Source organism: Macaca mulatta, chromosome 2, assembly GCF_049350105.2.
Source record: "Macaca mulatta isolate MMU2019108-1 chromosome 2, T2T-MMU8v2.0, whole genome shotgun sequence".
Classification (NCBI taxonomy): Eukaryota; Metazoa; Chordata; class Mammalia; order Primates; family Cercopithecidae; genus Macaca; species Macaca mulatta.
Window position 1 is genome coordinate 111,015,093 of NC_133407.1, and position 21,713 is coordinate 111,036,805.

At 39.6% G+C, this 21,713-nt stretch overlaps 1 protein-coding gene across 3 annotated transcripts in view; it reads right to left on the reverse strand.

The window, feature by feature from the left end:
* SMARCC1 (SWI/SNF related, matrix associated, actin dependent regulator of chromatin subfamily c member 1) overlaps positions 1 to 21,713 on the reverse strand; it is a 197,754-nt gene that overhangs the window by 63,227 nt on the left and 112,814 nt on the right. For all 3 annotated transcript variants that reach the window (XM_028844071.2, XM_015131071.3, XM_077992467.1), the window contains 2 exons: positions 16,640 to 16,898; positions 15,795 to 15,956 (listed from right to left, as the gene is read on the reverse strand). In XM_028844071.2, coding sequence (XP_028699904.2) covers positions 15,795 to 15,956; positions 16,640 to 16,898 — 421 coding nt within the window. The remainder of the gene's footprint in view (positions 1 to 15,794; positions 15,957 to 16,639; positions 16,899 to 21,713) is intronic.

Sequence of the window (21,713 nt, forward strand, 5' to 3'; positions counted from 1 at the left end):
ACTGAAACCTCTGTCTTCCAGGTTCAAGCAATTCTCATGCCTCAGCCTCCTGACTAGCTGGGATTACAGGTGTCAGTCACCAGGCCTGGTTAATTTTTGTACTTTTAGTAGAGACAGAGTTTCACCATGTTGGCCAGGCTGGTCTCGAACTCCTGACCTCAAGTGATCCACCCGCCTCAGCCTCCAAAAGTGCTGGGATTATTGGCAAGAGGCCACGGTGCCCGGCCAATAATAACTTTTTTAAAAACTAAAAATTTTAAAAGGCTGGTTTTATACAAATAGGAAACAAGGATGAGATTAATATCTGTATTTCTCAGTATCTTTATTAACTGTATCATCCTCTTGGTATTCCATGAAATGGCAAGGTAGGGGAGTCAACCCAATCTTGACTTTCTTCGCTCTCTCACCTTCCAGTAGCAATTAGTCAATAATTTCTATCAACTCTATCAGTGAAAATATCTCAGGCTGGGCGTGGTGGTTCACTAGGAATTTGAGAACAGTCTGTGTAACAAAGTGAGACCCTGTCTCTACAAAAAATTAGCTAGACGTAGTGCTGCATGCCTAGGGTCCCATCTACAAAGGAGGCTGTGAAAGAAGGTTGCTTGAACCCAGAAGGTCTCTTGATCCTAGGTCAAGCCTGCACTGAGCTGTGTTCAAGCCCCTGCACTTTAGCCTGGGTGACAGAGTGAGACCCTGTCTCCAAAACAAAACAAAACAAGACAAAAAACAACCCTCAAATATGCAGCCATACAGTGAATATGAGCAGACATTAGATGAAGATAAAGGTTCAACCTTCTTAAAATGAGTAAAACTGAAGTTAAATAAAACTGAAATAAAAATGACAGTAGCCTTAGGCTACCTGGGAGGCTGAGAAGGCAGGAGGATGGCTTGGGCCTAAGAGTTTGAGGGTACAGCAGGGTATCATTGTGCCACTGCCCTCCACACCGGGTGACAGAGTAAGAACTTGTTTATTAAAAACAAACAAAACCCCCAAACTTCACGTTACTTTTAAAATTTCTTTCTAATCCCGTGACAGATTAAGTACAAATTACTTGTAAATAAATACGCATTAGGTCACCTTGACTGAGTTAGCTTAGAGACTGAATAAGTATAATGTGGGAGAAATGCAATATGATTTTTTTCTCACAAAGATATCTGCTTTTGAAATGACTACCCACCATCTGTAGGTCCACATTCCAAAAGGATGACACACCCACTTTCTGTATTGGTAAGGCAAGCCAGATTTGAAATCAATTCTTTAATTAGCTATGATTCCAAGATAAAGTTACATAATATTAATAGCTATTTACATGGTAATAGCACAGTTAGAGACAGACTCTCTATAAGTGAAAAAATCCAGAGACAATGCTCAGGTCTTTGTTTTGGTTTTTAAGATGGGGTCTCGCTGTGTTGCTCAGGTCCACCTGACTCGGACTTTTAAGGTGATGTCTGTTAAGCATTTATTGGTAGGGCCAGGTGTGGTGGCTCACACCTGTAACCCCAGCACTTTGGGAGGCCGAGGTGTGGGGATTCTTGAGGAGGTCAGGAATAGCCTGGGCAACAGAGCAAGACCCTGTCTCTAAAAAAATAAAATAAAGAATTTAATGGTGTGTTGTCCATCTCTCAAGATGCTATGTGGAACAGTATGTAAAGCAATTTCTATTCCACAAAATATTTGTTTAAATCTGCTATGTCTTCTTGAAAAAAGAAAAAGTCTCTCTTTGGTCTAAATTCTGGTCTGAATCATAAACCCTTAGGAGGCTGCAGCCTCTCCATGAATCTCATGTCATTTTGTTGTGGTTGATAAACCAACAGGTTAAAAATCCTTCCCCAAAAACATGTAACCTGACCCATATCTGCAGCGTTAAAGAGGATTAAACGACTTAAACAAGAAGGCATATAACTTAAACTAGTGGGTCATGTGCCAAAGACATTCTAGTAATAACATGGCTAGGAAAAACAGTATGAAAAAAGGTCTAATAACTATTTCCTAACAGGTTGAAAGAACTGGGAGAGGCATACTGGAGAAGAGATTTAAATGTTTGCCACATAGCTGCCTTTAATGTAAGCATGTAATAATCAGGCACTATGACTATTTGGCAGGAACCACCCTCCATTTTCTGCACTTCATTTGTAAACTGCCAGCAGTTATTTTCAAAAACAGACTGAATCATGCTACTTCTATTTTCTGATGACTTCCTAATATCTGCAAGGTAAGAACCCTTCAAAATCAATCCCACAGCCATCTCCAGAGCTGCATGCACTTGACCAGAGTACCTGCTCCCCACAGACCTCTTGGCAATCATTCCAGAATATGCCACCTACATTCATTTTTTTTCCCCTTACTTGTTCCTGTATAAAAGGTCACATCCGGCCGGGCGCGGTGGCTCAAGCCTGTAATCCCAGCACTTTGGGAGGCCGAGACGGGCGGATCACAAGGTCAGGAGATCGAGACCATCCTGGCTAACACAGTGAAACCCCGTCTCTACTAAAAATACAAAAAAAATTAGCCGGGCGAGGTGGCGGGCGCCTGTACTCCCAGCCACTCGGGAGGCTGAGGCAGGAGAATGGCGTGAACCCGGGAGGCGGGGCTTGCGGTGAGCTGAGATCCGGCCACTGCACTCCAGCCTGGGCGACAGAGCCAGACTCCGTCTCAAAAAAAAAAAAAAAAAAAAAAAAAAAAAAGGTCACATCCTTTGTGAAGACTTCCCTAAAGGACCCAAGCAAAACTAACAGTGTTTCTTCTGCATGAGCCTCTACTTAAAGTCAAAACTATTTTCATAGTAACATTAAGATGTTATTTGCCTTTGCATTCTCATTCTCACACAGATTTAGAGTCTGACACTTTAGAGGCTGCATGATGCACAATGAAATGATCAGTCAGATAGCGAAAACAATGCACTCGTGAATTCTTTCAAAAGTTCCTCAGTCTTGATTTATATTACAGATGGTACCTGACTTATAATGGTTTGACTTGTGGCATTTCAACTTTACAATGGTGCAAAAGCGATATGCATTCGGTTGAAACCATAATCTGAATACCCATATGATCATTCTGCTTTTCATTTTTGATGTAATACTCAGTAAATTACACGAGACATTCAATATGTTAGTAGGCTTTGTGTTACATGATTTTGACCAACTGTAGGCTAATGTAGATGTTCTGAGCATGCTGAAGGTAGGCTAGGCTAAGTTACGTTTGGTAGGTTAGGTGTATTAAATGTATTTTTGACATATTTTCAACTTATAATGGGTTTATCAGAACATAATCCCATTGAAAGCCAAGAACCATCTGTATAGCAAACATCAACAAACATAATCCATATAAACTGAAGCATCTGGGGTTCTCCTAGATATTTTTTAAGAGTATAAAGGAGTCCTGAGACCAAAAACTTGGAGAACTTACAGTCTCATAGATTTCTGTCTTGTCAAAAGCAGAATGAAGCACATGGCAGGAACCCAGTCAATACTTCTGTGAGACTGATCACGTCACTCCCTATATTTAACTGCAAGGATTTCATAAAGCCAGCAATACACAGCCCAAGCTCACAACCTTTGGCATCACAAATCTCTATAACCTAGCTACAACCTACCTTTGTAGCCTATTCTTTCTACGTTCTTATTTGAACTTTGTATTGTGGCCAATCTAGTTTATTTCCCATTCTCTAAATAACTTCTCATTTCTGTTTCTGTGACTTCAATCACATTGTTTTACAGAATCAAATACTTTCTCGAATCTGCTCAGTGACATTCTAAACCTCTTTTACTTTTTTTTGAGACAGAGTCTCACTCTGTTTGCCCAGGCTGGAGTGCAGTGGCACGACCTTAGCTCACTGCAGCCTTTGCCTCCTGGGTTCAAGTGATTCTTATGCCTCAGCCTCCCAGGCTGCTGAGATTATAACGATGCGCCACCACACCCGGCTAACTTTTGTATTTTTAGTCGAGATGGAGTTTCACCGTGTTGCGCAGGCTGGTCTCCAACCCCTGACCTGAGGTGATCTGTGTAACTCAGCCTCCCAAAGTGCTGGGATTACAGTCATGAGCCACCGCGCCCAGCCTTCTAAACCTCTTTTTCTACGTTCAGCTCAAATACTACTTTCTTTGTGAAGCATTCCTCCATCAAAAATTACACGATGCCTTTTAAGAATTCTTTTTTTATTTTTTAAGAGATAGAGTCTTGTTTGGTCACCCAGGCTGGAGTACGGTGGCAGAAGCAGACCTCACTGCAACCTCAAACTTCTGGGCTTAAGCAATCCTTCCATCTCTGCCTCCCAAGTAGCTGGGACAACAAGTGTGCATCACCATATCTGGCTAGGTTTTTTTCTTTTTTGTAGAGACGAGGTCTCACTATATTATGTTGCCCAGACTAGTCTCAAACTCCTTAGCCCAAATGATTCTCCCACCTCGGCTTCCCAAAGTGGTGGGATTACAGTCATGAGCCACCACACCTGGCTCCTGTATAATAATTCTTACAGCCCTTCCTATGTAGAGTTTTCCATGAACAAATAATACTATACTTCATTTTATCGCCAACGCCCCAAATGCTGAAATTATTTTTTTCATGTATGTGTAGCACAAAAAAATAGCTTCAATTGGTAGAGGGTATTAACTGTATGTCGCATGACATGACTTGCCCACAGCAAGAGGCATATATCAAATATCCAAAATGCCTGATTTGATGAAACAATCTCCCAAAGGCAGACAGTTATATTTTGTAACAAAAGTCAATTTCTTCCTGAAAATATACATCCTACTACCTAATAAATATGAGGAAAGTCACATAAATCCTAGTCAGTCCTTAGAAATTAAATGTCCAATTATGAGCTATTCAGAAGTTAGAGTATATATTTCAATATGTTTTTACAATACTTGAAAGAGCCTTTTAAATATAACAAAGAGAAAGCAGCCCATTCCACATGATGTAAGTCTGATGATCAAATATGGTTCCACATTTTTCTTACATGCATTGGCCTAGGGTATTTTCACACATGGTGTTTTAGAAGTGCCTGACTTTAAAAATAATGTTATGGAAATCCTCATGGTGAGAAGAGTGAGGCTACTTATAAGCTATGAATAGTATCTGAGGCGAGAATTCTAACAGTCATTTCTGGGCTATATGTTCTTAGAAAGTTACTTCTTCAGTATTATTTATTGTCAGGATTATCTTAATCTCATAATGTCTAGACTAGTCCTTAACCTTCTTAAAAACTAGGAATGATTAGTTGGGTTAACACAGAGCTGTGACAACTGGCTCAAGATGTACTCATTGGAAACCTGTATTCCATAGGTTATTAAGGAGCTCAGTAGACAATCTACTCATTGACATATTTTTAAAAACTCTGATTATTCTATTTGTGATTAAATTTCACCAAAAGTCATCAACTTGCAAGGAAAACACTTCAATTAACCTAATCCCTCAAAATCTGTCCAAACCAGAATTGAGATGCAGACAGTAAATCCACTCAGTAGCAAAAGAAATGAAATTAATACTTGAGATCAGGAAATATAAATGACAGTAACAACAAAAGGTTTTTGACAAACCCTTGACTAGCCCCTTGAATGTACAAGTACATTCCAACTCTCTTGAGGGAAAGCGCTGGTGTCCTAAAAAGGGACTAAAATCATTGTGTTAAATAACTGATTTAGGAAAGTGTCCTTATCCTTAGGAAATATATGGTGGACTATTTAGGCTACAAAGAATCATCATGTCTTCAAATTACTTTGAAGTAATTCAGGCTGGGTGCGGTAGCTCACGCCTGTAATCCCAGCACTTTGGGAGGGCGAGGCGGGCAGATCTTGAGGTCAGGAGATCGAGATCATCCTGGCTAACACGGTAAAACCCCATCTCTACTAAAAATACAAAAAATTAGCCGGGAGTAGTGGCGGGCACCTGTAGTCCCAGCTACTGGGAGGATGAGGCAGGAGAATGGTGAGAACCCAGGAGGCAGAGCTTGCAGTGAGCGGAGATCGTGCCACTGCACTCTAGCCTGGGTGACAGAGCGAGACTCCGTTTCAAATAATAATAATAATAATAATAATTCAAGAAAAAGAACATTTATTTAGAAGGCTAAATATCAAAAAGTTGAACCTAACTAGTAGGTATACAAGATTTCACTGTGCTATCCTATCAATGTATCAGTATGTTTGCTATAAGTAAACAAATTATAAGATAGGCAATTTTGTTTAGTTTCCAAGTCATGTAAAAGAATATCTACCTGTAATCCTAGCAAAACACAAGCATAAAATGTGGCCTTGGGTTGAGCGCAGTGGCTCATGCCTGTAATCCCAGCACTTTGAGAGGCCAAGGAGGGATGATGGCTTCAGCTCAAGAGTTTGAGACTAGTCTAAGCAACATAGTGAGACCCTGTCTCTACAATAACTAAAATAAGTAGCCCAGGATGGTGGTGCACGCCTGTAGTCCCAGCTACTTGGAGGCAGAACTGGGAGATCACTTGAGCCCGGGAGGTCAAGGCTGTAGTGAGTCATGATCATGCCACTGTATCCAGCCTGGGAGACATAGCAAGACCCTGTCTCTTTAAAAAATAAAAATAAAAACATAAAGAAAAATTTAATAAAATCTTTAATAGAGCTTTCTAATAAAAGCCTTAGTTATGTAGTGAAGAAAATTTTCTTTGAAAATCATATATATGTTATCTAAATAATAAATCAATTTAATGACTTCCACATGAGAGTATATTCTCAATTGAACAGTTAGAGTAAGACTTGAAAAAATATAGGTCAGACTCAGGCCAGGCGTGGTGGCTCACACTTGTAATCCCAGCACTTTGGGAGGCTGAGGCAGGCAGACTGTTGGAGTCCAGGAGTTTGAGACCGGCCTAGGCAACATGGCAAAACCCCGCCTCTATAAAAAAACAAAAAAATCTAGGTGTGGTGATGCACCCCTATGGTCCCAGCTATTCGGGAGGCTGAGCTGGGAGAATCACCTGAGCCCAGGATGCAGAGGTTGCAGTGAGCCAAGATTGTGCCACTGCACTCCAGTCTAGGCAACAGAGTGAAACCCTGTCTCAAATACATATGTCAGATTCTGACATTCTTTTGGTCAAACTGCTCCACTTCCTCCACTTTGCATAAAGTAAACATCACAATAATCCACAAATTACCTTAACATCTCATATCCTCCCCTCCCCCACCAATCGAGCTATTATGACTTTACATGAGCCTCCTTGCTGTTCTTCAAGTATGCCAGGTACCTCCTACCCAGAGGGCTTTACACTGGCTTCTCCCAATACTGGGAACACTCTTACACTGCATGTCTACATAGCACTCTTGCTCACCTTATTTACATCTTCGCTCAAAAGTCACTTTCTCAATGAGACTTTCCCTGATCATTTAAAATTGTAATTCCCACACTTTACTCATATTCTTGCAACCCTGCTTTGCTTTTCACAATAGCACATCAGCCAACATACTCTTCATAAATAATTACATCTATACACGCTAAGTTTTACTTATTTGATTAGATTGCTGTCAATCTTACACTCGATAAATATAAAACATAAAGGGGAGAAATTTTGGTTTACTTTACCTGTATCCTAGCATCTAGAACACAAAGAAATGATGTGACAATATGATACACTGAGTTTGATTTTTTGTGATTATGTCCAAGAAAGCTTCTCTGGCACAGGCTCATGCACTGAATGACACTGACTGAATTTTGGTGTAAGGTTTTTGGTTTTTATTTGAGACAGGGTCTCGCTTAGTCACGTAGGCTGGAATGCAGTGGTGTGGATCACAGCTCACTGTAGCTTGGGCTCAAATGATCCTCTCACCTTGTGTTCCTGAGTAGCTAGGACTAAAGGTTTGCACCACCATGCTCAGCTAATTTTTTTATTTCTATTTTTTTGTACAGATGGGGTCTTGCTATGTTGACCAGGCTGGTCTCTATATCCTGGCCTAAAGCAATCCTCCTGCCTGCCAAAGTGTTGGGATTACAAGCATGAGCCATGGCACCCAGACTTCTGTGGGTTTTGCTGGTATTCAGTGGCATATAGAGGAAGTCAACCACAGCTGCTCTGACTGATGCATTTGCCTATTTCAGGAGACAGGTGTTAAGTTCTCAAGAGGGCTTGGGCTCTTTAGTATTATATTTCCCATAGTATCTAAGACAGAACAGTAATTTGGAGCTATTAGGCCTTTAAAGATGCTTGTTCAATGAATGAAAACCACACAGACAAACCTACATATTTTACTTCTGGCAGCCTGCTACAGTGAAGAGAAGCAGAGCTTTGGGATTAGAGAGATTTAGGCTAAATTTCTGGTTCAGCTACATACCTATGTAACCTCTCCATGCCTCAGTTTACTTGCTTTTGCCAAAAAAAAAAAAATAAAAGTTACTTCCTCCAAAGGATTCTCCTAAAAAGAAACTCAAAGGTCTCCCAAAGAAACCAAGGTTGCTAGGTACTTTAGTCTTGTTTCAAATCTCAGTAAACTAGAAATGGCTAAATTTGCAGCCTATTTCATAGCCACTAATGCTCTATGGTATCATCTACCAAAATATGTTTTCAAAACGTACATGTAAAAACACATCCCTCATTTGGCAAAGTACACAAATCTCACTGACTCAAAACATTTAGGAAATTAAGACCCAGGCTTCATTAGTCCCAGGTTTTTCCAGCCTATGCTGGGTACTGTCTGATGGTGCAGAATCAGGAAAGAAGAACAGAGAAGTGACTTGGCCTGCTAAATTCAGTCTTCACATAAAAAAAGAAAATAAGTTAATTTCAAACTAAGAATTATAGATACTCTCAAATTACTTTTAAATCAAAGAGCTGGGCCGGGCGCGGTGGCTCAAGCCTGTAATCCCAGCACTTTGGGAGGCCGAGACGGGCGGATCACAAGGTCAGGAGATCGAGACCATCCTGGCTAACACGGCGAAACCCCGTCTCTACTAAAAACACAAAAAATTAGCCGGGCGAGGTGGCGGCGCCTGTGGTCCCAGCTGCTCGGGAGGCTGAGGCAGGAGAATGGCGGGAACCCGGGAGGCGGAGCTTGCAGTGAGCTGAGATCTGGCCACTGCACTCCAGCCTGGGCGACAGAGCGAGACTCCGTCTCAAAAAAAAAAATAAATAAATAAATAAATCAAAGAGCTGGTGCTCTAGGTGTAACAATGTTAAGAAGAATTAAAACAATAATTTGCGCAGAGGGCTGGTATCTTAGTCCATTTTGTGGCGCTATAAAAGCATATCTGAAACTAGGTAACTTACAAAGAAAAAGGGTTTATTTAGCTCACAGTTCCACAGACTTAGAAATTCAAGGGCATGGCCGGGCGCGGTGGCTCAAGCCTGTAATCCCAGCACTTTGGGAGGCCGAGACGGGCGGATCACAAGGTCAGGAGATCGAGACCATCCTGGCTAACCCGGTGAAACCCCATCTCTACTAAAAAATACAAAAAACTAGCCGGGCGCGGTGGCGGGCGCCTGTAGTCCCAACTACTCGGGAGGCTGAGGCAGGAGAATGGCGTGAACCCGGGAGGCGGAGCTTGCAGTGAGCTGAGATCCGGCCACTGCACTCCAGCCTGGGGGACAGAGCGAGACTCCGTCTCAAAAAAAAAAAAAAAAAAAAAAGAAATTCAAGGGCATGGTCCCGATTCCTAGCAAAGGATTTTATTCTGTGTCCCAACAGGGCAGAGGAGGTCAAAGGAGAAGCAGACAGGTGTAAAGAAGAGAAACCTGAGGAGGGTCCTGAAATTATAACAACCCACTCTGAGGGGAATGAATCCATTACTAGGAGAACTAATCCAATTCCCCAAGAGTGAGAATGGAAACTCATTCACTACTACAAAAATAGCACCAAGCCGTTTATGAAGGATCTGCCTCCACAACCCAAACACCTCCCAACACCATCACATTAGGGATCAAAGTTCAACACAAGTTTTGGCGAGGACAAACAAACCATATCCAAACCCCAGCAGCAGGGATGAGAGGCTTCATTAATCTGAAAAAATGTTTCTGTATAAGCAAAATGAGATGGCTAGACTGGCACTTAATTCAAACAAAGTAGAAAGAACAACAGGGGTAGGCCCTATGCAAACTCATAAAAAATGGTAAGATTTGAGACTTGAAAGGACCTCACTGATATCCACTTGAACTGCCAAGAATGGAGCACTAGGTGTTCAGATGGTATGTTCTGGAGAGCAATAGCTAGCAATTTTAATTTTTACTTCCTATTATCTTTATTTTAAGAATAAATGAAAAAGAATAGCCAAGAATGGTGTCATGTGCCTGTAGTTCCAACTACTTGTGAGGCTGAGGTGGGAGAATCACTTGAGCCTGGGAGGTACAGATTGCAATGAGCTATGATCATGCCACTGTACTCCAGCCTGAGTGACAAAGCAAGACAATGTCTTAAAAAATAATAATAATACGCCAGGCACAGTGGCCCACGCCTGTAATCCCAGCCCTTTGGGAGGCTGAGGCAGGCAGATCACTTGAGGTCAGGAGTTGGAGACCAACCTGGCCAACATGGTGCAACCCCGTCTCTACCCAAAATACAAAAATCAGCCAGGTGCTGTGACACACACATGTAATTCCAGCTACTCGGGAGGCTGAGACAGGAGAATCGCTTGAATCTGGGAGGTGGAGGTTGGAGTGAGTTGAGATCACACCACCATACTGCAGCCTGGGTGACAGAGCGAGACTCCATCTCCAAAAATAAACAAACAAACAGACAAATGAAAATCATTGTATCTAAAGCACAGTGTATATAAATTTCATACAGGTGAGATAAAGATGGAAATAATTAGGCAGAATGACACCTATAATTCTTTAATCAGCAGACATACAAAGTTTCACAATGAAAGAAAAGAAAAATATTAATGAACAATGTAAAACATGCTGGGAATATACTGGAAGGCAGGAGAATTGCTTGAACCCGGGAGGCGGAGGTTGCAGTGAGCTGAGATCACGCCACTGCACTCCAGCCTGGGTGACAGTGAAAGACTCCATTTCAAAAAAAAAACAGCCTTTCATATAAGGGCACTTCCATTTGAGAAGCTGTACTACATATAAAGCTGCTTTATTAAGTGCACTTCTCTTTAAGACTGATTAAAGAGAAACAGGTAATTAAGTCCTTAATAGCAAAAATGTCTCCTTTCTGACATCATAAAACAGCACTAGTAAACGATACATTACAGAAAGTATCTAATAATACCTTTTCTACAGATGAGACAATTCAGAGCTAACCAGCAAAGGTAAACTGCTTTTGAAAGTCCTATGGCTATGAAGGGTAGAAACAAAGGTAGAATCTAAGTTTCAACTTCTCAAATACAATGATGTTAATGCAGTCTGTAAGAATCACTTTTGATACCAAGAAACAAAGAGACTGAAAGTAACAAGACAGAAAAGTGATTCAGTGTAAACAGAAACCAGGCCCTGCCCCGTGGCTCACACCTGTAATCCCAGCACTTTAGGAGGCAGACGTGGGTGGATCACTTGAGCCAAGGAGTTCGAGACCAGCCTGGGAAATATGGTGAAACCCCGTCTCTACTAAAAATACAAAAATTAGCAGGGCACAGCGGTATGTGCCTGTAGTCCCAGCTACCCGAGAGGCTAAGGCAGGAGGATCACATGAGTTCAGGAGGTGGAGGCTGAGGTTGCAGTAAGCCAAGATCATGCCACTAAACTCTAGCCTGGGCAACAGAGGCAGACTCCATCTCAACAACAACAAAAAAAGTAAACAGAAACCTAACAGCATCTGAAATAGTATACTAATATAAGATAGACTTTAAGACACAAAATGTTATATAAGACAAAAAGGACATTTTATAAAGATAAAAGGTTCAATACAACAAAAAGATGTAACAATTATAAACATATAAGCAACAACAGAGTCTCTAAATATATAAAGCAAAAACAGAACTGAAGGAATAATTCAACAATAATAGTTGGAGATTTCAATACCCCACTTTCAATGAAGGAGAGAACTATGCAAAAGATAAACAAGGAAGTAGACAACTTGAACGACCCTATCCAATAAGAACAGAAAACTTATTTTTCTCAAATGCACAAAGAACGTTGTCTGGAATAGACCACATGTTAGGCAACAAAACAAGTCTTAATTTAAAAATACGGAAATCACACAAATTACCTTCTCTGATTACAATGAAATGTAACTAAAAATCAGTAAAAGAAGAAAATCTTTAAAGTTTACATATTTATGAAAATTCACAATAACATCCTCTTAAATAGCCAATGAGTCAAAGAAGAAATCACAACAGAAATTACAAAGTACAGGGGCTGGGCTCAGTGGCTCATGCCTGTAATCCCAGCACTTTGGGAGGCCAAGGCAGGTGGATCACCTGAGGTCAGGAGTTCGAGATGAGCCTGGCCAACATAGTGAAATCCCATCTCTACTTAAAAAAACAAAACAAAAAAAAAAAAAAACCACACATACAACAAAAAAAATAAGCCAGGAGTGGTGGTGGGTGCCTGTAATCCCAGGTACTTGGGATTACAGGAGGCTGAGGCAAGAGAATGGCTTGAACCCAGGAGGCAGAGGTTGCAGTGAGCCAAGATCGCACCACTGCACTTCAGCCTGGGCAACAAGTGTGAAACTTCATCTCAAAAAAAAAAGAAAGAAAGAAAGAAAGAAAAGAAAAGAAAAGATTACAAAGTACTTTGAGAAGAACAGAAACATAAATAAATATATCAAAACTTATGGAATGTCACAAAAGCAGTACTGAGGGAAATTCATAGAGCTGTAAACACCTACATTACTAAATAAGATCTCAAATAACATACACTATCTTAAAACAACTAGGAAAAAAAAGCAAATTTAACCCAAAGCAAGCAGAAGGAAAAAATGAAGATTAGAGTGGAGAGAAATTATAGAACAGAAAAACAAAGAATCAATGAAACAAAAAAGCTGGTTCTTTGAAGAGACAAAATTGACAAGCCTTTACCTGGACTGACTTTAAAACAAGAAAAGCAAGTGGATGAAATTACTATAATCAGTAATGAAAATGAGGACATTACTATTGACAGTTATGAGAGAACACTATGAACTTAAAAAGATAGCTTTGAGATATAATTCACATAATATAGAATTCACCAATTTATTGAGATGTAATTCACATAATATAAAATTCACCCATTGAAGGAGTACAATTCAATGAAATTTAGCATATCAACAGATACGTGCAACCATCCCTATGGTAAAATTTAAAACATTTTCATTACTTCAAAGAGGTATCCTTTCGCAATCAACCCCAAATCCTCCATTCCACCTATGCAGAGCAACCATTAATCTACTTTGTTTTTATAGATTTCCCTCTTCAGGACTTTTCTTATAAATGCAATCATATAGTATATTGGCTATTTTCACTGGCTTTTCACTTACCAAATGTTTCCAAATTCATCCATGATGTGGCATATGTCAATACTTCATTCCTTTTTATAGCCAAGTAACATTCCATTGTATGGATATACTACATTTTGCTTATCACACATCAGATGATGGACATTCCAGTTGTTTCCCCTTTTTGTTGTTATAAGTTTTTTGCCAACAAATTAGATAGTCTACACGAAACGAATAAATTCCTATAAGACACAAACTACCAAAACTGACTCATTAAGAAATGTTTAAATCTCAGTAGAATTATAACGAGTTAAGAGACAGAATCAGGGCTGGGTGCGGTGGCTCACACCGGTAATCCCAACACTTTGGGAGGCCGAGGCGGGTGGTTCACAAGATCAGGAGATCAAGACCAGCCTGGCCAACACAGTGAAACCCCGTCTCTACTAAAATACAAAAATTAGCCAGGTGTGGTGGCACGCACCTGTAGTCCCAGCTACTGCAGGGGCTGAGGCGGAAGAATTGCTTGAACCCAGGAGGCAGAGGTTGCAGTGAGCCAAGACCACACCACTGCACTCCAATCTGGGTGACAGAGTGAGACACCGTCTCAAAAAAAAAAAAAAAGAAAAGAAAAGAAAAAAAAGAAAAAGAGAGACAGAATCGGTAATCAAGAAAGTAAGAAAAGCCCAGGATGTGATGGCTTTACCAGTAAATATTACCAAATGCTTAAAGAAGAATTAACTCCAAAGCTCCTCAAACTTTTCTTAAAAAAAAAAAAAAAAAAAGAACAATTCCTAACTTATTCTTTGAGGCTGGTATTACTTTAATACCAAAACTAGACAAAGATATCACAGAAAAAAAAACTACAAACAATCTATGAATACAGATGCAAAAATCTTCAACAAAACACTAGCAAACTGAATCTGATAGCATGTTAAATGGATTATTTACAAAGGCCAAGTTGGATTTATCAAAATAAAAACCAAAAAACAACAACAAAAAAAAGGTAGGGTGGTTCAACATGTGAGAATCAATTACAGAATAAACTAAAACTTTGGACTGCAGTTGATGATGATGTGTTAAAGTAGGTTTATCAACAAATGTACCACTCTGGTATGGGATATTGATCGTCGTGGGGGAAACTGTGCATGTGGGGGGTAGTCAGGTGGTATGCAGGAACTCCGTAATGTCTACCAAATTTTGCTATGAACCTAAAACTGCTCTAAAACATAAAGTCTACTAAGAAAAAAAAAAAAACGGGGAGGTGGGCCATGAATCTGAGTAGGTATTTCCCAAAGAAGACATAAAAATGGCCAATAAACACATGATATTCAAGATTATTAATCATCAATGCAAATACAAACCCCAACATCAAACCACTAGACTGGCTATTAAAGGTAAAAATAGAAAAATAAGTATTGACAAGGATGTGAAGAACTTAGAAATGTCATACATTATGGGTAGGAACATAAAATGGTATAGCCACTATGAAAAACAGGCTGGCAGTTTCTCAAAAAGGTAAACAAAATTACCATGTAACTCAGCAATTCTACCCCTAGGTATATACCCAATCAAAAGAAGTGAAAACCCTCTGTTCACAAAAAAGCTTGTATATAAGTGTTCATAGCAGCATTTTTCATAGTAGTGTAAAAGTGGAAACAAAATGTCCATGAATTGACAGATAAATATAATTGGGTATATGACAGATAAATATAATTGGTTATATCCACCCAAAGAAATAGTCAGCACTGACAAGAATGAGGTACTGATGGATGCTACAACATGGATGAACCTTGAAAACATGCTAAGTCAAAGAAGCAGACACAAAAGGCCACATATTACATGATTCTGTTTATATTAAATGTCCAGAATAGGCAAACCCATAGACACAGAAAGCAGATTGTTAGTGGGTACCACAGCTGAAGAGCAAAAGGACTGGGGAGTGACCGCTTAATAAGTATGTGATTTCCTGTTGGGATGAGGAAAATGTTCTGGAATTAGATAGTGGTGATAGACACACAGCATTGTAAATAGAGCAGAAGCTATTATACTTTTAAGCAGTTAAAATGAGGAATTTTATGTTACAGGATTTTCTCCTCAGCTAAGAAAACCCACAAAACAATGAACTGAAACCCATTCAGCAACATATAAATTAACATAATCATAAGTCATTTCTTTTTTTTCACCTACAGTTCCATCCATCTTTCAGTATTCTTCTATCTGTCTATTCAAAACCTGGATCTACAAACAGTAACCAGATAATTCACAACTGTAATACCATTAACAATTACAAGACAATTTTTTTAGTTCTAGCTACCAAAAGAAACAGACAAGAGAAAACAAATCATGTACTAATCTTAAAAGACAAGTTTATACTGATCATTGTACTCACTTTTTAGTGCAGGTAAACCCAATTACTTGAGTAAGCTGACAGGAATACAAACATATATTAACCCTGTCCCTTGAAAGCAGCAGTGACTCACCAAGCTTCTCTGGCTCATCGGGCCCTGTGCCCGCAATGCAGCTGCTCTCCAGGCCGTAGGTGGGATCCACTTTCCCAGAGGCTCGTGCTGCTTCTTGTACTTTCTTGACATGAGCTTCAACCAATTCCAGCGGTACCTCCTCCCGGACCCGAGAAAACTCCTCTGGTTCAAGAATAAAAATGGAACAGCAATCTAACTTTGCACAAAAATTTGCTTCAGTGTAAAACCACCATCGGGAAACCCAACACAATATTATTGTCTTAGGTGTAGCAACCTCTTCAGGCTCTCAGTCCCTCTACACCAGCAAAATGAGAGGACTAAATGAGATTTAAAAAAATAATAATGAAATTCTATGGCTCTACATTTTATCCTACACATCACAGAGCCTTGATATAAGAGATCTTTCAACTCATACCAGCAATAATCAAAACTGCTGTCCATATTTTAACTTTGCTTACTAGATTAATAAATCAAAAAAACAAAAACAGCAAGGATTAAACACCCATAAAACCAAGAAAGAGTTCTATGATGTGACGAAGTTCTAGTTATAATTAATGTGTAACCCATGAATATCAAATGACTTCCTTTGCTAGTTATACCAAATTATAAATTAATCACAAAATATACAATAAAAAACCTCTGTCCCTCCAATTCCTAAAGCTCTTAATTTTAAGACGCATTACTTAAAAATTTTGTAATACTTCCACAAAGAATATGGTATCTTTCACAGGTAATATCTGATTTTTGTTATTTACATTAAAAGAAATGAATGTAATGGCTGGTAATATTCAAATTGAGATAAACTGAGTTTTTCTGTTGAGGAGATGGTTTAGGGAAGTCCGTACCCAAAGCCGCTTTTGCTGCAGCAGATGCCACGCGAGGGTCCACCACAGATGCCAAAAAAGCAACAGTACTCATGACTGGATTTCCTGACTGACTAAAGGGGACAGGCTGGTAAGCCAAAGGCCCAAGGGAAGCATCTGAATTCTCAAGGTATGGGTCCTCAATGGGAAGTCTCAAAAAGTGGAGGATGCATTCATCCTGAGTACGACTTCCAACATGTTCCGACACTTTGTTCCAATCATCCTTATACATCTCCAGGGCCTAAAACAGAAAAAACAGATGCTTTAATGTCCAGTAACAAGAAAGTAATGTGTAATATTAGAAGTTCTTTATATAGCTTTTAAAAAAAAAAATTAATGCAAATAGTTAAGCATAAATAGAAAGATTTGATGGCTTTCTTTATATTATTTTCAATCAGGCAAGAAAAATAAATAAAAGACATGCATACTATAAAGAAAGAAGTATTCCAAGCATGGTGGCTCACGCCTGTAATCCCAGCACTTTCGGAGGCAGATCACCTGAGGTCAGGAGTTCGAGATCAGCCTGGCCAATGACATGGTGAAACTCCCTCTCTACTAAAAATACAAAAATTAGCCGGGCATGGTGGTGTGTGCCTGTATTCCCAGCTACTCAGGAGGCTGAGGTGCAAGAATCGCTTGAACCCAGGAGGCAGAGGTTGCAGTGAGCCGAGATTGCATCACTGCACTCCAGCCTGGGCGGCAAGAGTGATAGAAAGAAAGAAAACAGGGAAGGAAGGGAGGGAGGGAGGGAGGAAGGGCTGATATTTTTACTAATATAGAGAGACATGACTGTTTATATAGAAAATTCCAAGGAAGCTATAAAAAAAAGTACTAAAACTAAACAGCTGAGCAAAGTCAAAGGATAGAAGGGCAATAAACTCAACTATATATCCATATATAATAGCAATGAAAAATTTTAAACATGAAGAAAAAAAGTATTTAAAGTAATATAAAAACTGGGTGTGGGGGCACACATCTGTAGTCCCAGCTACTCAGGGGGCTCAGGCGAGAGGATCTCTTCAGCCCAGGAGTTCAAGGCTAGCCTGACAAACACAGCAAGACCCTGTCTTAAATAGCATAATTAAATACTTAGGAGGAGGAATAAACATAATAAAGAATGTATAAGAGTAACAGACTGGAATGAGTAAAACATGAGAGAACTAAAAGACCCAAATAAAATAACGAAGAGATATATTGTGTTCATTCACCAGAAGTCTCAGTATTAAGATGTCAATTATTTCCAAGTAGAACTTCAGATTCAATACAATTCCAGTCAAACTCCAAGTAGGCTTCTTTTTAGTAGAAATTGATAAACTGATTCTAAAATTTATAAACTACATACATTTCTAGTTGTATAATTTATTATTTTTTCAGAGAAAATCCTGAAAGAAACCAACAAAAAGTTTAAAAGGAGTCTCCAAGGGAAAAATGGATAGAACAGTAGAAAGAAAACCACAACTATGTGGTGCTAAGAAAGTTGAGGAATTAATTGGATAACAAGAATTTATTTAGTGGCATACTGAAGTTGCTACTCTAACACCATTCTCTCCAGGACCATGGTTCTCAATGAAGAGTAATTTTTGCCCCCTTGAGGACATTGGCAATGTCTGCAAACATTCTGGTGGACCCAACTGGGGAAGTGCTGCTGGTATCTAAGAACAAGGAGGGGCCATATATGCTGTAAAACATATATGAACCCTCCACTCCAACAACAAAAAAACTAGCCCAAATGTCAATATTGAATGCTCCAACTGAAAAACCTTGCATTAGAGCCTAATTTGCTGATCTACACTGTGAGATTGAGCTTTCTATAACAATAGTTGTCTCCATGTTTTACTTTTTCAGTTAATTATTTTACTTCAAAGTTTGTTTGTTATTTTTTAATTTTTAGAGATGGGTTCTCACTATATTGCCCAGGATGGTCACGGACTTCTGAATTCAAACAATCTTCCCACCTCAGCCTCCCAAAGTGCTGAGATTACAGGTGTGAAATACTGTGCCTGGCCATCAATTAATTCTTAACTCTGGGTTCCAACTGCTGCTCAGGCTTTCATTTCTGCTGGAATAATATAGGACTTCTCAAAACCCAAGCCAGCAAACGGTCTGAGTCATTAAATCCCTTGAAACACTAGGCTAATTCTAGGTTTCCTCTGGATATTCAGTGACCTCTGGATATTCAGTAACCTCAGGTAGTTTCAGAAGGAATTACTTTTTGAAAGACCCAGATTGTAAGAAAAAAGAAAAATAAATCTATCTCACGCAGGTCCATGGAAGTAGAAATATATCTACTGGGGCTGTATTATGTTTCTAATTATAAATAGGGATTTTCTAGGCATGCTCTATCACGCCCTTTTCCAATGAAGTTTTTATTTTAAAAATATTTTTTCATGTTCCTTTCGCCAGGGAACAATAAGAAAGTTCAAGTTTTTTTTCCAGAATAAAGGTGGAGTTGGGGAACCTTCTGAGATACAAAATCCAAGCAAGAATCAGCATCCAGAAGAGCACAGAGTGGAGAATCAGTAAATGTCTGAGCCTGGGAACTGAGAGTAATGTTAGTAAGAGAGGAAAATAAAGAGATGTTTTGAAAAGAGAATACACTGGCCAGGAAGGAGAATGATTCAATTAAAGGTTCAATTAAAGGTTTTTAGTAAGTATCTTATAATACTACAAAACAGCTTCATTCATTCAATTAAAGGTTTTTAGTAAGTATCTTATAATACTACAAAACAGCTTTATTCATCCTGCCATAACCCAGGTTCAGGTCTTCATCATCACTCAACCTGGATACGTTCTCTCTCTCTCTCTCTCTCTCTTTTTTTTTTTAGAGACACGGTCTTGCTATATTGCCCAGGCTGCTGTCCAACTTCTGGCCTCAAGTGATCCTTCCATCTCGGCCTCATAAATTGATTCTTATAATTACCTTTTTATACTTTAATTTCATCCTTCTCCAAGCTGCTAGAGTGAAATATGTTTTATGTAAAACACTCTTTCTCTCCTGCCTAAAACTATTTCATTATGTGTCATTATCTTATGAAACTAAGCCAAACATGATCAGGACACTGCCTACTTCTCCCACCCTATTCCCTACTCTTTTTGTTTCAAGAATACACAGGTCCCACTGATATATTCCTACTAGGTATTGTGCCTATGAACCATTTGTTCTGCACTGGAAACATCATGTTTTAGGACCAACACAGCTATACCATTCCCAGAAGGCTGCTCATTGTCTTATCTACCTGGTCTGTTTGCAAAGCAACTCCTCTGTACAGCTCTTGTGCTCCGGACATACCTCTAATCATAAAGTTGGGAATTCTGCATTCAAGCTTTGTGTTTTATCTTTCTCTGTCACCTAGTAGACTATGAATTCCTTAAAGGTACAGACTATGTCCTATAGATCTCAACATGCAGTGTCTGTCATAGTGTCCGACACACAATACCTAATAAAGTTTACTGAACTCAAACCACAGGAAACTGAACTAAACCAAAAAAGAAATCTGACTTTGCTAAGGCTCTCAAATGTAAAAAGGCTATTTTTTAATTAAAAAAAAAAAAAAAAGGCTTCTCCTAAACCAAGCTTATCCAACCTGCGGCCTGCAGCCCGCATGTGGCCCAGGATGGCGCTGAATGTGACCCATACAAATTCATAAACTTTCTTAAAACACTATGAGATTTTCTGGGGGATTTTTTTCTTTTAAGCTCATCAGCTATTGTTAGTGTTAGTGTATTTTATGTGTGGTCCAAGACGGTTCTTCCAGTGTGGCCCAGGGAAGCCAAAAGATTGAACATCTCTGTCCTTAAGAAAAGTTTTTTAATAGAAGATTTACTATTCCTCTTAGTGTAGTTCAAAAGTACATAGAATGAAATATTTCCTGGGTTGCGTATCAAGAAAAAGTATGTAAGTGCATGCACACTGTGAGGAAATCTTGCATGTTGGTTACTAAATATCTTCTAATGCTATGTTTCCTGTAATTTAGCTGGCATAAAAAAATGAGAAAAGGCTGGGCGCGGTGGCTCACGCCTGTAATCCCAGCACTCTGGGAGGCCGAGGCGGGACGATAACAAGGTCAGGAGATCAAGACCATCCTGGCTAACATGGTGAAACCCTGTCTCTACTAAAACTACAAAAAAAGTAGCCGGGCTTGGTGGCGGGCACCTGTAGTCCCAGCTACTTGGGAGGCTGAGACAGGAGAACAGGGTGAACCCAGGAGGCAGAGCTTGCAGTGAGCCAAGATCATGCCACTGCACTCCAGCCTGGGTGACAGAGTGAGACTCCGTTTCAAAAAAGAAAAAAGAGAAAAACTCTTATAGTGATACATAAATGTTAATAAATTATAAGTTTTATTTCCAGGTATAGCCTTTATGTCTATTAATTATCTAAGGGAAAATAAATAGCATGAGAAAGCAAAGCATACATGACAAACACTAGAGTTATCAAGGGAGAATCAGTGAGCTTACAAATTCAAGTCTTGTCACTTTAAAGCCCAGGAATAATTACAAATGAACAGGAAGAATAGTGCAATCAGTTGTGGACTTAAAAGAAACTGTGAAGGCCAGGCGCGGTGGCTTGTGCCTGTAATCCCAGCACTTTGGGAGTCTGAGGCGGGCAGATCACGAAGTCAAGAGATCGAGACCATCCTGGCCAACATGGTGAAACCCTGTGTCTTGTGAAAATAACAAAAATTAGCTGGGCGTGGTGGTACGTGTCTGTAGTCCCAGCTACTGGGGAGGCTGAGGCAGGAGAATCGCATGATCCCAGGAGGCAGAGGTTGCAGTGAGCCGAGATCATACCACTGCACTCCAGCCTGGAAGACAGAGTGAGACTCCGTCTCAAAGAAAAAAGAAACTGTGTACCCAGCACAGTGGCTTACATCTGTAATCCAAGCACTTTGGGAGGCTGAGGCAGGAGGATCACTAGAGACCTGGAGTTCAAGACCAGCTTGGGCAGCGTAGCAAAACCCTGCCTCTATATTAAATAAGTATGTGTAAAAATATATAGATATGTATGTACATATATATTAATTTGAAAAAAAATTTTTGATCGCCTTAATCACTGTGG